The 15,500-nt window shown below is 35.1% G+C and overlaps 2 protein-coding genes and 1 non-coding gene across 5 annotated transcripts in view; 2 read left to right on the top strand and 1 right to left on the bottom strand.

Moving 5' to 3' along the window:
* The window catches only part of LOC135135247 (uncharacterized), a 48,858-nt gene extending 45,052 nt beyond the window's left edge, over positions 1 to 3,806 (top strand). The window contains exons 5-9 of the mRNA XM_064064269.1: positions 11 to 187; positions 237 to 416; positions 504 to 683; positions 731 to 1,157; positions 2,713 to 3,806. Coding sequence (XP_063920339.1) covers positions 11 to 187; positions 237 to 416; positions 504 to 683; positions 731 to 1,157; positions 2,713 to 3,124 — 1,376 coding nt within the window. The 3' untranslated portion in view covers positions 3,125 to 3,806. The remainder of the gene's footprint in view (positions 1 to 10; positions 188 to 236; positions 417 to 503; positions 684 to 730; positions 1,158 to 2,712) is intronic.
* Positions 3,807 to 4,694: 888 nt separating this feature from the next.
* LOC135135714 (small nucleolar RNA U3) lies at positions 4,695 to 4,905 on the top strand. The gene has a single exon (XR_010281632.1). It is a non-coding gene; the product is annotated as a small nucleolar RNA U3 (small nucleolar RNA).
* Positions 4,906 to 7,219: 2,314 nt separating this feature from the next.
* Positions 7,220 to 11,522, bottom strand: LOC135135440 (putative serine protease K12H4.7). 3 transcript variants are annotated; one of them, XM_064064489.1, is made up of 5 exons: positions 11,137 to 11,522; positions 10,545 to 10,732; positions 8,413 to 8,648; positions 7,600 to 8,358; positions 7,220 to 7,534 (listed from the first exon to the last, which is right to left on the bottom strand). In XM_064064489.1, exons 1-5 carry the CDS (start codon positions 11,344 to 11,346, stop codon positions 7,425 to 7,427), a joined length of 1,503 nt encoding a protein of 500 aa, XP_063920559.1. In that variant the 5' UTR covers positions 11,347 to 11,522; the 3' UTR covers positions 7,220 to 7,424. The 3 variants fall into 3 exon arrangements, with proteins under 3 accessions (XP_063920559.1, XP_063920561.1, XP_063920560.1); XM_064064491.1 differs by having other exon boundaries at positions 11,089 to 11,178; XM_064064490.1 differs by lacking the exon at positions 11,137 to 11,522 and adding an exon at positions 10,823 to 11,035.
* Positions 11,523 to 15,500: the final 3,978 nt, after the last annotated feature.

The following is a 15,500-nucleotide window of genomic DNA, read 5'->3' as shown; positions in this document are numbered from 1 at the left end:
TGTTTTTCAGAGCCTAAAGCTTGTGGTCGCCCGGAACAACCTCCGAATTCAACAATGTTGGCACAAAACTTTAATGTTGGTACTACTATTGAGTACATTTGTGACGAGGGACATCTTTTAGTCGGTCCTTCAGCAAGAACTTGTTTAGAAACTGGGTTTTACAACGAGTTTCCACCAGTCTGCAAACGTAATCTTACGTTCGTGGTTCTTGTTAATGGTCTAACTTATATTTTTAGGAATTCAGTGTGGCTACCCTGCTGATATCACTAATGGTGAATATCTCTTAGTTAATGATAGTGTTGGCTACTTAAGTAGAGTGGTCTACACGTGCGACGAAGGCTACGAAATGATAGGAAGAGCACAGTTAGCTTGTGATATTGATGAGAGGTGGAATGGACCTCCACCCAGATGTGAACGTAAGTTCAGATAAGATACACATTTTTAACTAAGTACCACATTTCGTTCAAACTACTGTAATTAAAATTATGGTTTTTTCATTCTAGCCGTTCAGTGCGAGCCTCCAAGTGACATCGAAAACGGAAAATATGTATCTTCCACGAACGACACCATCTTTGGTTCAGTTATCGACTACACTTGTAAATTTGGATACAAACTAATTGGACCAAAATCCATTACTTGTCTAGCTAATGGACAATATGATGCAATACCCCCTAAATGTCAAGGTAACTACTGTTTGTCTAGTATTCAGTGTATTTATATATTTTTACAGCTGAAGACCTGGTCTCTACAACAGCCCCACCATCAATCTCCAGAACGCCATCCCGAACATCCACATCACGTCGAACCCGTCCACCACGACCATCACCCACCACAATCCACGCTGACACCGAGGTCACCAAACTCTCCAACCGAACCAAAAAACCAACAAGCAAAACCAGCAACAGTCGAACCTCCAGTACCCCAACCCTTCCTCACATCATCATAGCCGGCCATCCTCAAGATAACGAGATAGCCGGCAGTTCCAACATCCAACACGGTGAAGTTCCCAACGTAAACGTGCCTCTTTCCGTCGACGGCGAAAGAAGGGAGACCTTCGGAGCAAAACTCAACCTGGGAGCGATAATAGCTCTCGGGGCTTTCGGAGGGTTCGTTTTTCTCGCTGCCATCATCACGACTATAGTTATTTTAGTGCGAAGGTGAGTTCCTCGGGCCATTTCCGCCTCGGTACTTCTTCAACTTCCTCTGCTCTTCTCTTCTGGTTTCTTTCCGTTTCATTTCGTCTTCGTAATAAATGGATTTGCGGTCGCAGTGCGGGTGCGTCAGCTCGGTCCTCGCACCGATTACCCTCTGCTAGTGCGATGCCTTCTCGGTGGTATACGCTACTGGCGCTACCATTTCCTGATCAACAGATTGGCAGAAGAGAGTTCTCAAGAAACTACCGATCGCATCGCGCCGGATATTTCTCCAATCCCATCTAGCAGTGCTTGTGAAGTACTCACCAGGTACGACTCGACCCGCACTGCACTGCATGTACCGCTGCGGCACCATCTCATAGCACGTAATGTTTGCTGTACACTTTGGTTTCTTAGCGAGGTAGGCACTGGCACTACTGACGTTTCTTACTTCGTAATTTGTACCCTTCACACTACATTTTAGTTTATTTAAATATTTGTACCTGTTTGTAACGTGCGATCGAAAACTAAATGAATTCAAGCTGGCGTTATCTGTCAAGCTTTGGGTGGTACTACTGCTCTAAATTTGACGTAGATCATTATAACATAACATATAACTATTCACTTCTTGAAATTAGGTGTTGACGTTGACAGACTTCTCATTTCACAAAATAATGCGATGTGCCCTTTGTGTAATAGTACCTTCTAAATACGCATGACAAATAGTGAGCTTTATAAAACTCAAATGATCCATACTAAGAATTGGGGTTATATAGACCTGTTCCTTGAGTATGTCCCATAAAACTAATCCAGTGGTGTCATATCTGGGCTGAGTGATGGCCAACAATTTAATGGTAACGCATATTGTGTCTGTTAACCCATACATTATTTAATTCGTTTTATTTTAGATCGCACGGTATTTTGCACCATATATGGTTTAAAATTGATCGTTCACTTTTTAAATAAAATGTTTTATTTAATTTAATATCTTAAAACGGCTAGCGCTTTCAAACCTGTAATTGGTGGATGCGCCGGGAAAATAAATCGTTGCACTACTGACTAACATTTTAACAATAGGTTGAAATTTTGTAAAAATTACCAAAATTGTTTAGGTTTGTGTAGAGTATTTAGCACAGAGGCAAATCCGCACGCAAAATACAATACAATTTTTGTTTATTATAATGCTAACAAATTTCAACAATTACACCCCCCTCATCAAACGTTTTTTAAGGTTACGTGACAATCTAAAATGTGACAAGTTTGACGTTATAATATCAGTATACGCTTAATTTTTGGTCAATAATTATCTTCTAATAATCTTTACTTCAATTTCATCATTATGTGCTTGTAAATTTAGAGCCGAAAATGCCAAAAATTCGGTCTCTTACCACTCATGAGGTAATGTGATACGAAGAAATTCCATTTAAATTTGTCATTTTTTAATTTGAAAAAATTACATACGTTAAAGATGAAACAGGATAAGCTAAAGTAGATTTGTTTGCACCGTAGGAGCAACACTTAGAAGCCAACTCATATCTTTCAAAATAATTCACTAATCTTTTTCCTTTTTTCAACCCAGGAATCGAAGTGCCAAACATTACCGTCATCGTGCCTCTCCAGACTGCAACACAGTAGCCTCTTTCGACTCTTCTAGTTCAGAATCAAGGAATGGACTAAACCGTTACTACAGACAGGCCTGGGAGAATCTTCACGAATCTGCAGGTAGCAAAGCGGGTCTCAAAACGGCCGCCAATTCCAATCATTCGCCACTGAAACGGAAAGAAACCCTAGACGAACCTTACCGAAACGGTGAACGCCACAGAGACGGTTCCGAAATGGTCGTTTCTGAGACTTTCAACGGGAATAAATCTTCAGAAAAGAAAAGGCACCATCACCATCACCACCACCACGATGGGAGGCAACAGGCAAAGGACGGCAGGGAATGGCGCGATCCGAAGCCGCCTCTCCATCGAGATCACAAAAGATACTGACAACCCTGTATGATTATAACAGTACAACTGGAACAATAGGAAATTTTAAATTATTTATTTATTTCTTTGTGAAGCTGCGACTTTGATCTGTCTATGATCCGACATGATTTTTGTTCTAAATCTGTCGATACCAAATATTTCTTCAGGGTTCGGAGCCAGAAAATCGTGTCGGATGGGCTATTTTGGAGGTTTTTTGACCCTAGGTGGGTCATTTGATCTGTAAAATTTTTCTTTTTTAGAGATGTATATAATTATGGCAAGAAGGAGCTCACGAGGATGACGGTTGAATTCCTTGGCCTTACTTTACCGCTTAAATTGTTTTAGGTTATTTGACTATTCTAAAATTGAAAGTAAGGCTAATGCGATTCACAGTACAAAGTGAAGAACAATGGATGACTGATAATATTCTAATCTGTGTATAAATGTATTTTCCCTGATTTCTGATTTTAAATTTAGTTTAAGATAATTTATTAGGGAAGGTAACCACTTATTAGTGCCATTGGATTAGGCATCTAAAATTCTATCCAAAAATTATACCTACTATTTGGTCGTGCGTGTATTTTATGCATCATAACCCAAAAAACTAGCAATAAGTGTAAGTTTAGTGATTAATTTGTATGTAAGATATACGTAAGTAAATATATACTGTAATATAAAGAGATTAAAATATACGGCATATTTATGACATTGGTATTATTCCACTTCGGTCACAAAATATAAAATACATATAAATATATAGACTTCCAAAAATTGTTCCAATGTCGTCAGACAGAAACTTTTTCATACTCTAAACCACGGCCATATATAACAGGTCTGCGAACTCCGAGTTTAAAATGGTCTTTTTTCAAAGAGATCCCAGAAGGCCACGGGAGCTTAAAGTTCCTAGCGCCGTCTACTGGATACTATGATGAAACTGTCCACAACAATGAATGAAATTTGCGTAAAAATGTCCTTGAATGCAAGTTGTCACAAATGTCAGCTTTATAGGTTAGGTTTTGTGACATCTTTTTGAAAGATGAGGGGAAATATACGTCAAATGTCATGTCAAACGTCAGTCGATAGTGCAAATAGTACAATTAACTACCACATGGTGGCGGTCATCTTAAGCTCCCACAACCTACTACGATACCAGTTTTTAAGCGCCCGTTTTATGAAAATTTATGAATGGAGTTGAAACACCTTACTTATACCACCGTGCTCTAAACGTATAAATTTTTCCCATTCTTCTAGAAGATGATCATTCTTTCTTTTAGTAGTTTTCTTTCTTCTAAGCAAGTAAATAACATGATTCTAAGCCGTGTACACACTAAACACACTTTTTGCCACAACGAAACAAATTGTACTTTTTTCTACGTCTATTAGAAAAGTGTTCATTATATTATACTCATCGTAAAGCACTGTTACACCAAAAGTGTTACGAGAAATTTTACCATAACCCGTAACTATAATTTTACAGTCCGAGTGTCAAGAACTACTTCGTATATGTAGCCGCAGATGGTGCTGAGGTCTTCTGCTGTCGACTACCTGAATCCCCTTTGCTAATAACTACCCTCCTTAAACTAAGAACAGCAAGATCATACTTCACAGGATCATTTCTGTAGTATATCTTCACATACTCCACATTCACATGTGGAGTTGACGCAACCACGATGACGAGTCATAGTTTTGTGTCCTGAGCGTGAGGCAGATCTGCTTTCAGTTATTGAAACTGAATTCAGGTTATCGATGATCGTTCAGCACAAGCTTAGCTTGTCTGACGGACATGAGACAGTCTGAGTGGTTTTTTTAAAAAGCTCAATCATAATAATTCTTACAGACCCCCCCGTCCCTGGTTATGGTTATTTATAGTTAAGTCCCTATGAATAAAGTGCTAAGAAAAATAATTGCCAACGCCGGCAATTACTTTATGAGGCGTCTTAAGTACTTTGGACCGCAACCTATAATAAAACCATTACGAACCCTTCGCACCCGAGGTACGGCTTCAGCCAGAGCCGGACTTCAAATTTTGGAGCGTTCATATATGAATCATGGTAGAGTTAATTTTTATTAGGATTTTTCTAGGAAATATGTATTGACAAAGATTTAAAAGTTTTAAGAACAACACTTTCATGTGTCCTTAAATTTTAAGATTAAATTCCTAACAATATACCTGTTCACGTATTGAAACAAATACGGTCCTGGAAAGGTAAGGGTGGCGAGTAATCTTGATTGACAGTTTATGCTGGGTGCACTTTCCGAAGTGGCCGGAAATTTTACAGCTGCAATTCCCATAATTGGAGTCATTTGCAAATATCTTTCGTCGTCAATACTCCTGCAGTTGTCTTTTATAAGTTCGTCTTCAGTTTTTATCCTTAACATCCATACCTTTGGAAAACAAATCAAAACTATACAAAACTCACTTGACCTTGTAAAACTTTTATGACTTAAGCACCTTAGGCCACACCACCCTTATAAGTCAAACTGGCTATTGTAAGCTTTATGTACCCGAACCGTAACTGTCCATTGTTGCCATAATGGGCCTGTAAAGTTTTACTAGGTATATGTGAACTAAGTTACGTTATACAATAGCCAATTTGACTTATAAGGGTGGTTTGGCTTAAGTCATAAAAGATTTACAAGGTGTATGTCAAGTGAGTTTTGCATATGGCAACATTTTACGATTTAACTGCAAACTACAAAACCGAATGCTCTGGAATCTTATAAACGTTTTAATGCAACCAAAAACATGCTAAATGGTTAATCAAAATTTTGATAATAAAAAATCCTGTTGGTCTATAAAATAAACTAACTTGTTTTTTCGACAGTCTTCGTAAAAAAATAAATTAATTTCATAAAAACTTTCTGTCTGGGATCAATAGTAATCTAATCTTACCTGCTGATACTTAAACAACGGCTATGCAATTTTATTACTAACAACGCAAAATTAATATACTTTATAAATATTACAATAAGTTTGTAGTAATATTCAAATAGTACATGCATTCTTAATCTACCATTGACTAGAATATTAACAATTATAAAGCTCCAAATCTATCAATTTCTGACATAATAATCGACACACTCTTTCGGACAGCTTGTATAAAAATGAGTTGGTAGCGATTAGTTAGAAAAAACAACCGAAAACGCTGACACTTAGTACCTTAGGGTAAGCTGTCGGCCTTCTCGGCAAGATTTTTGCCCGACTGTTCAGCCCGTAAATTTAAATATGATGACGCTCCTAGTGGTAAGGTCCTGAACTAACCACTCAAACCGTGTTGAATTCAAACCAATTTTTTTTTTCAATAATTGTTCGTTTTTGTTAAAAACTCTGCTAAGGATTGTGTCACTAATTTTCCACTAATACTGTTTGTAATTCATAGTATATTTTGATTTTAATAAAAACATTTTTATTTCAATAAATTGTACTACTAACAAAAAATTTAATATGACAGAGGTTTTTAAAATACGTTATTTTGTCAGTGTGGGAATCTTCAATCGATTCTATAATGTTTAACACACATAAAAGACGAAAAAACAGAAGACAATGATGCATTTCTTACGTATTTTTCTGTTACATTTATTATAACCATGAAAAAAAGTTGCAGTACATCTTGCATCTTATTAATAGCATTTTACCCTAGAAAAAAGGAAAATATTATTTTATACCTCCTCTAGCGAGTTTCATTAACTTTTATTTTTTAGTGTCACTAAAACAAGAAGTTTACAACGTGGGAAAATAATTCTAATCGCTACGTTTCCTGATCCAGATAATCCACAAGATTTATATCGCAGGAGTTGGTTTCAACAGGATGGGGCACCACCACATTATGGCGTAAATGTAAGGGTTTTTTTGGACAATCAATTTGATGGAAGGTCAATAGGGAGGCGTGGACCAATAAAATGGCCACCTAGGTCTCCGGATCTGACACCCCTTGATTTTTTTTAAGACGACATTTAAAACGACGTGTTTACATGAAGAGATCCTATAATTTAGACGAGTTGAAAGCGAATTATACCTTCCTATTTAAAAAAAGTCATTGATAACGTCATAACTTTTACAAATTTGACGTAAAATTTTTGGACATATGTCAAAAAAGTGAGAGTAAAATAAAAAACTTGATATGTTTTTGTATCTATTTCAGAAACAAATGTTGTTTTTTTTGTGAATTTTGTGCATTACTTTGTCATAACTCTGTATTTCCGATCTATAACTGAAAAATTACAGATCGTTTAAACCTTAATCCAACATTGAAGTCTCACACATTTTCAGACCTTTCAAAAAAAATTACGCTGATATCCTTAAGGTAATTTAATCTTTTATCTAAAGCTTCAACCAAGACTCAATCAGTTGCGAAACTTTCTGGCGCGCAGCAGTTAACTGTGCCGAATCTGTATCAGCTGGAGAATACAAATCGACACAATGGGCAGTTCCTACAACCCCACATTAAGTAACATACTTATTATAAATAAAATTCCACTATCATTAGCTCACTCACCCTCAATATAAATAGCTGGTGCTTTTTTATCCAGAGTTTTTGTTATTCCCAATGCATGCCAAGGATCTATAGATCCATACACATACACAACGTTGCTTACTTCAATGTCAAAACCTCCATACAGCATGTTGGTGTGATCAACAGCCCCATCAATAAAATCTTCATCATAACTATCACCAAAAATATCTTTACACTGCTGGATAAAGAAACTTGTAGGAAATTTATCCCCAAATATGTGAGACTCATTTGACGACGTCGTAAAAAAACCGAATTCTGTACATAACTGATACATCCACTGACGGTCGCCCTCATCCTCTTCACTGTCCCAACTGACATTCCTGAGAGAATCAATCATTTTTTCGTACTGATAATCCATGCATTTTTCATCGCGAGTGATAAGTAACAAATCATTTACTTTTCCAAGACGATTAACATGAGATCCGATTGTTTGATTCACCAGAATTTCGCAAACCGCATCGATGGTTATGTTAGCATTTGCCTGACTACTATTCCTGTTAGCTCCATTTTCTTGGACAACTTCACCGAAATTGTCGGCTATCATTTCGTAAAAGTTTGATATGTCTAACGGTTTTTCCAAAGATTCTTGAATTGGGGTGCACAGATTAAATATTTTGTTCAAATTTTTCCGGCCGCCTTCGTCTTTCAACAGGGTACCGATTTCGCGAACACCTTGTTGTACAGCTGCGACACAATCGTCGCTATAGGCGGCCAAAGATTCCCTAACAACTTTAAAATAATCTGGAAAGAAACCCTATTAGATCTGGAATAACGTAAAACAAGTGAAGTACTTACTCGAAAAATCGACTTTCGCTAAAAGAGGGCTACTTGAGGATACGGCGCCGTGGACCAAATGAGGGTACTTGAAACGCAACCAAGCTGCTAGAGAACCTGGATATGAGCCCCCAAATGCAATCCATTTTACGTCTGATGGAAGACTGTAGTTTTTGTTCATTGCTGTGATGAATGTTGCCAAATCTGCTAACGCTTGCTGGCTGGTTAAGTACTTTAAGTTTTCGGTACTCATATCTCTGCAAAAAAAATCTTTCAGTTTTTTTACATGTTTGGAATAAGAATTTTTGTATTTTTTTTTTATAATTATCATGTCAAAAGTGGTTGACTGTTATATTATACAGGATGATTCAAAAATGGCGCACCAACTCTATCTGTAGATAATAAATTCGTATTTCATAAAGTGACTCAAAATGATGTCAGAGACTCGTTCAATAAGTTAAGAAATTCGAAAAGCAAAGATATTTATGGGTTAAGTGGGGAGATCATCAAATCTGTAAAAGACATTTTAATATCCCCGTTTACTAAATTATTCAATTATTGTCTAGAGACAAATACTTTTCCTAAATGCCTAAAAAACTCAATTGTTATACCAATATATAAAAAAGGTGACTGTTTTGATAACAATAGCTTTCGACCAATTGCATTGCTACCCATTATGTCAAAAATTTTTGAAAGACTTTTATTTTTGCAAATGTTAGAATTTTTAGAATCTCATAAGCTATTAACTAATAAACAATTTGGATTTAGGAAGGGAAGATCCACTCAGGATGCTATTCTCGCATTTATTGATAAGATTATTGATTCTTTCGAAAATTGTAACTATTACAAGGCCCTATTTATTGACATGGGCAAGGCGTTTGATACCATTTCTTATGAAATTCTCTTAAAAAAGCTAAAGTATTATCAATTCAGTACAAATAGTATATTAATGATAAAATCTTACTTAAATAATCGTACTCAGAAAGTCCTAATAAATAATACATTATCTGATGAGCGCATGATTCTTCATGGTGTGCCGCAAGGCTCAATTTTGGGACCACTTCTGTTTCTGATCTATATAAATGATCTACCTTCTCTTGTGCCGCAGGCGGATATGGTCTTATATGCTGATGATATAACGGTTGGCTATTCAATTGCTAACATAAACAATTTACATACGAATAAATATCATTGTGAAATCGAAAATTGGCTATTAGCCAATAAATTGCATTCAAATAAAAGCAAACTAGTGAAAATAATTTTTACTCTAAAATTGTTTAATAATAATAGTATTAATGGTTTTTCTGAAACAACGAAATTCTTGGGAATTTATGTTGACACCACTCTTAATTGGCATAACCATATTAATAACATAGCTGAACAATTATGCAGGAATACGTATTTATTTAGAAATTTAGCGAATAATGTGACAGAAAGTACCCTTAAAACCGCTTATTATGCTTTGATAGAATCACATCTTGCATACTGCATCATGTGTGGGGACATGCTCCTCAAACAGTACGATTATTTAAGTTGCAACGCAGAATCTTAAGAATTATTGCAAACATCAATTATAGAGATGACTGTAAACCACATTTTAACCGATTAAAGATATTAACATTTCCTTGTTTATATGTGTGTAAATGTGTAGAGTATATCACGAAAAATAAAGCTCAGTATCGCACGCTCAGTTCTTATCACTGTTACTCCACAAGAAGTTGTGAGATTAGTCACAATATTTTAAGGTTAAACAGATCAAGACACGGAAATAATTACTACGGCATCAAGTTTTTTAATGTTCTTCCATACAGAATTAAACAACTGGATGCAAAAATCTTAGTGCACAAATTAAAAGAGTATTGCATTTCGAAATCTTTTTACTCGACTGAAGAATTTTTGAATAATAATTTTGATGATTTCATTTGATGTATTTGTTATCATTTTGACGTGTGTAAAATACTATGTATTCCTAACACAAATAAATTATATTATATTATATTATATTATATTATGACATGTTAAGGACTAAAAAAACTTAAAAATTGTTCAGAATGAATCTGACAACATAAAGTTATAATTTATTGATTTGTTAAAATAGTTTTGCTGTAAACAATTTAGGCAAAAAAAATCAAACATGCGCAAAATGGACTTACTCAGTGGGATGACTTTTTCCATAATATCTGTGTTCCAATTGTAACAAAAGAGCACCATGTTTTTCAGCATCGTCTACCCAACTTCCTCCAGTCATCCATTCCACAGGTGCCTCTCCTTCACCCCCAATCATTAAAAATACTGGCCCTCCAGTGTTAGGGTCAAAATATTGGTCATTAAATAAGTATCTCTAGAAATAAGAAGCATAGATAATCTAGTGAATAGATAAGATCAGGGTTGTAGAATATAGAATCTATTACGCGTTAAATTTTTTTACTACCATAATCGAAAAAAATTTAAATTGTTAGGTGTCATTTTCTACGACTAGGCCGGAAACAGTTTTTTTCCGGACGAATAATGCTACTCGGTTGCTTTAAATGAATTTGAGGCAACCCTATTCAAATAATTCTTTCAGTCCTACCAACCGTGAACACGCGAACACACATTGTGACTTATAACTCGCGTCATGGCCAACTGGTACTGAGGTATATTATTTCACCAACTGGAGCGTGAATGAATAAAAGACATATTTAAATATATACTTACTCTACCTTATATTTTACAGCCGTGGTTAAGATCAAAACAATTACGTACTTGCTGCCAAGTTCTTTCATCGGTAGGATTAAAATGATCCAGTTTTTGGGTAAACCATTCGTCTGGAACATCTGCCACATTTTCTCTGTGTTTGTCTGGTTTTGGTACACCCACATTCCCACCTAATGTACGACCATTTCGAAAAATTTCCGATAAATTTACCTCAACAAGAACAAAGGAAGCAGTCATAAGTAACACAAGCAATTTCATAATGAAATGTAGAGATTTAAAAATTCCACAAAAAAATTATTTCAATGAGCAAATGAAGACGCAGTATTTTTTTAACCACAATCACCTACACAAATTAATCATTTATCTAAATGTTTTATATTAGACCGCTCTAAAATCAACACGTGTTAACAACAACCGCTTATTTTTAAAAATGCTACATAAAATGAGTTAATGACACATAATTGACTTCAACGATGTGTGGGAAATTCAGTGACTTCTGCTTTTATAAAAAAATGACCTTGAGCAATTTTTTTTTCTCTTAAAAACTGGAATAATTGAAGGTTATTTTTAACGACTGGCTGCACTTTTGTGTATAGTGATGTAATAGATAAATTAATAAAACAGTTCAAAAAATGCTACAAAATAACGTTGACCCGTTGGCGACCCTGTATCTATTTAATCGGTGACGGAAATCCATCGTTGCCATCTTTTTTTTTGTTCTCATATGTCAAAGAGGTGTACACGAGTTTTCTGATATATTATAATTTCTAATATAACGTGTAAATTACCGGTTACTTATTTTATATAACATATTGTTTGAAATACTGCTAAACGTAATTGCTGTTATCTCTGTGACATAATAATACGTGTATTTTTTTTTTGTATGAAATGGGTATAGATCTACAAAGAGGTCGGAAAACAACGAAAGTCCCATTAAAAAAAAAAACAAAGCAGACAAATCCTGCAAGATGAAGAAGATTCAGATGAAACATACAAAATTTGTTCGCGATCTCATATTTTTCATCTCAGAATACATGACAAATATTTTAAAGACGAAGTCGTGGTACTTTTATGATTGAATGTTTAAACATACCTCATTAGCAGCGAAATGTGTTCTGTTCCCTGCATTAATAAAATTCGTCAGCTCATTATTACACGTAAAACACCCTGTACTAGAAATTTTAATTGGTTTTATCTGCGATTGACAGTAGTTGGTACTATATATAGTTTAAAATTGATCATTCACTGTTTAAGTCAAATATTTTATTTAGTTTAGTATCCTAAAACGGATAGCGTTTTTAAAAACTGTGTTTGGCGGATGCGCCGGGAAAACGAATAAGTGTAGTAATTTAACAATGGATTAAAATTTTACAAACATTATCAGATTTGTTTGGGTGTGTGTATCTGGATGCAAAATGCAATCGACCTTTTGTTTATTAATTGTTTTTAACGACGGTTGGTAATACAGCACTGGTCTTTTCACAATGTAAACAAATTTAAAAGATTACGACTTTCCAGTTTAGTTTTGTTATTATTTATGTATTATATTTATCAGATTTCTGTACTTATATCATATCATACACTATTTTCATATCCATTTACAAAAAGTAAGAAATAGGAAGGAAATACAGATTCTTCGAAAAAAAATTAAATTTTGCTTTATTTGTGTAGGGAACATGAGACAATCTGAGTGGTCCTTTTTCCGAAAGTTACAATCATAATAATTCTTAATAGTCCCTATTCTAGTCAACTCGTTGTGAATACAGTGTATTTAATGGAAAAAATACCAAAATTACAATCAAAGTTTATATGAGACAGTTCAAAGTTTCGATTAAACTTATAACGAGCGATAATTAATAATTTTTGGAATTTGGAGATGTTAAAATCAGTCAGAACAATCGTCATCACCTTGGAAATCAAAGTTATCATTATAATAAAAACTATAATTTTATTTAAGTACATATCATCGATTGATAGCGCGGCAGTACGAGGGCAGAATATTGCACGCACGCATAATTAGCTGGGCCAGAGATAAATTACACGCCATCGGACAGCTGAGTTTAAGGTGGGGGAATCTCGAAGCCATGGTTCTTCAACTACGTGACGCGGTAGGTGGCCTTACGAGAAGGTGACTTTAATACAATTACCATAAAAATATGAACTTTTGTCAAATAATGTTTATAACTCTTCTGATCATGAATAAATATCTACACAGGAGCGAGGTAAACATAAATGAAAAAGTAAAAAAGTTTCAACATCGCTATATGTGAACTGATTATTTACATCAACGATTATTTCTGCGAAAGGTCTATTGATTAAGAAACTGTCTTCAACCTCAATAACATGTTTGATGCAGTTACTCCAAAGTATACAATCAATTTTCTCGTTTTTTTTTTTTAATTATTTCCTTTGTAAAGATATACCTAATGTTGGACTTACGTACCCAGTGCAGTATTCCAACTGACACTACAGTGGTTCAATCGAATTTAGAACACAGTGATGGAGAAAATCGCAAAAGAGTGTGACAATGTAGTTTATTTTTTACTTTCCACTTTTCTCCGAATATTGCAGAAATATCCAAAAGATCATTGGTTGCACAAATATTTAATAATTTTAAAAAACCAGTAAATATTATTAGCCATTCATTCATTGTTTTTCATAAGGAACAAATAATTTAAATTGATAATTATACACAAAAATTAATAAAACAATTCTCCAAAGACGAGTAATCTTTTCTACCTGGTTTATGGTTCGATTTTCAATGCCACTTGTCTTGACTCATCTTCATCTCGCTCTTATGCAGATGATTATCCATAATTAGAATGGTAATAAACATTATTTGGCAGCAGGCTATTTTTATAGTGTGGTAATCCTATTGCGGCCGTAAAAGTTAGGTCTGCCGCTTCTACTTGCCAAGACTATATATTTTTATATGTAGTTTAATTTCGTTAATTTCAATGAAAGTACACTTTACTAATAAAAAAGTCAAGTGAATTAATAACTAATTTGTTGGGAAACAGATAATTTTAAGACCCAAACTTGACATAATTTATTACCACACAAATAGATTGGCAACTAGTAACCAAATTTAAAGAAACACCTCCTTTGGAGTAATCAATTATAAAAGGCTTTTATTTATGTGTTACATTATAACACTCCTTAATTTCTCACTTGAGACTGCTATAGTATTTCCACCACAGATATCTATGGTTCAACCCACAGAACACGTTCAACCCAAGGTTCAACCGTTCTTAGATGGCGAGTCCCGGCGCATTCCGAACTCGTCTTCGGTCATAGTCGAGAAGCTCTACAATTCAGTGGCGTAGTCATGTTACGGTTCACGCCGAAGACAATGGCCGTTTTACTACGCCTCTGGATTGTTTTCTATTTCCCGCCGTGGATTTACCACCGCGCTTTCAAGGCTCTCGCCATCTATTTGCATCCAGTTACTTTATTCCGATTTCTCTTTTTTTTTTGTTTTTTTTTTTTACTATTTGTGATATTCAAATGTTTGTATTAGAGCTTATTTGAAAGCAGAAGTACACAGCAATAAAAGAGCGCAGATACCAGTATTTGAAACACCATTCAGTACGCATGAGCACTACTTTCTCAGAATCAGCGGCGTCGAGAACGAACTTCCTTTACTCTTTGGACCTGTTTTGTACGTTCTTATACTAACGCGTGCAACGTGTAAACCCCAATAACAACACTAATGGTCCGCCACTGAGTCGTCCATACTCTTCGCCCATTTTCGCGCTTCGTGCATTCATCCCTCCCGCTCGATGTACTTCTGATTTCAAATAAGCTCTAATTCTGAACGTTTGATTTGAGTTCATTTCGAAAACTAGACAAGTTTTTTTGTAGCTGAGAACTAAGGGATCTTCAACCTGTCCAACTTATTAGTCGCATGGTGGCATGGTACAAGAAGACATTCTTGCATCACATTTTTTGTCAGGATGGAAGAATACACGCTTTTTGTGTCCTCCATATATTTTGTGTTTTATTTTGGGGCGCTTTTCCAACCTTGGGGTTCATCACTTTGCATCAGAAAGCATTCCACCAAAAAAAAGAAACATACACATAACGTAGGGTTCCACTTACGTTGACGATCATAGTTCAAAACCAAATTTTTAAATGTTTCGCGGATTGCAATTTTGTTTACATGTCAATTTTTGGCGGGATATTTGAGTTATGATAACAATAAACCTAAAATTTAATCGATAACAGCTGGCAATGGGAAAATGTCAATTATACACAACAATGGATTAATAATAATTAAACACATGCGTTTTTCGCTAAGTTTTCTTCTATCAAAAAAATAACGTCACCTTGATACCTTTTTCAATTGAACAACCGTTATACACTACACACACTCTGAGCTACACGCTAAGTATAGTACATATATAGTTAAT

This window comes from Zophobas morio, unplaced genomic scaffold (genome assembly GCF_036711695.1).
Source record: "Zophobas morio isolate AGI-343-1 ecotype UQ-CSIRO unplaced genomic scaffold, CSIRO_AGI_Zmor_V1 ptg000024l, whole genome shotgun sequence".
NCBI lineage: Eukaryota > Metazoa > Arthropoda > Insecta > Coleoptera > Tenebrionidae > Zophobas > Zophobas morio.
The sequence above is the reverse complement of the archived record's forward strand: the minus strand, read 5'-3'. Positions and strand labels throughout refer to the sequence as shown.

Bases quoted from the DNA above. Each gene is read 5' to 3' on its own strand.
- LOC135135440 (XM_064064489.1), bottom strand. From the start codon at position 11,346: ATGAAATTGCTTGTGTTACTTATGACTGCTTCCTTTGTTCTTGTTGAG. The intron at 10,733-11,136 runs GTACGTAATTGT...TCTTATTTCTAG, and splicing joins ATGAAAGAACTTGGCAGCAA to AGATACTTATTTAATGACCA. The intron at 8,649-10,544 runs GTAAGTCCATTT...TTTTTTTTGCAG, and splicing joins GGAAAAAGTCATCCCACTGA to AGATATGAGTACCGAAAACT.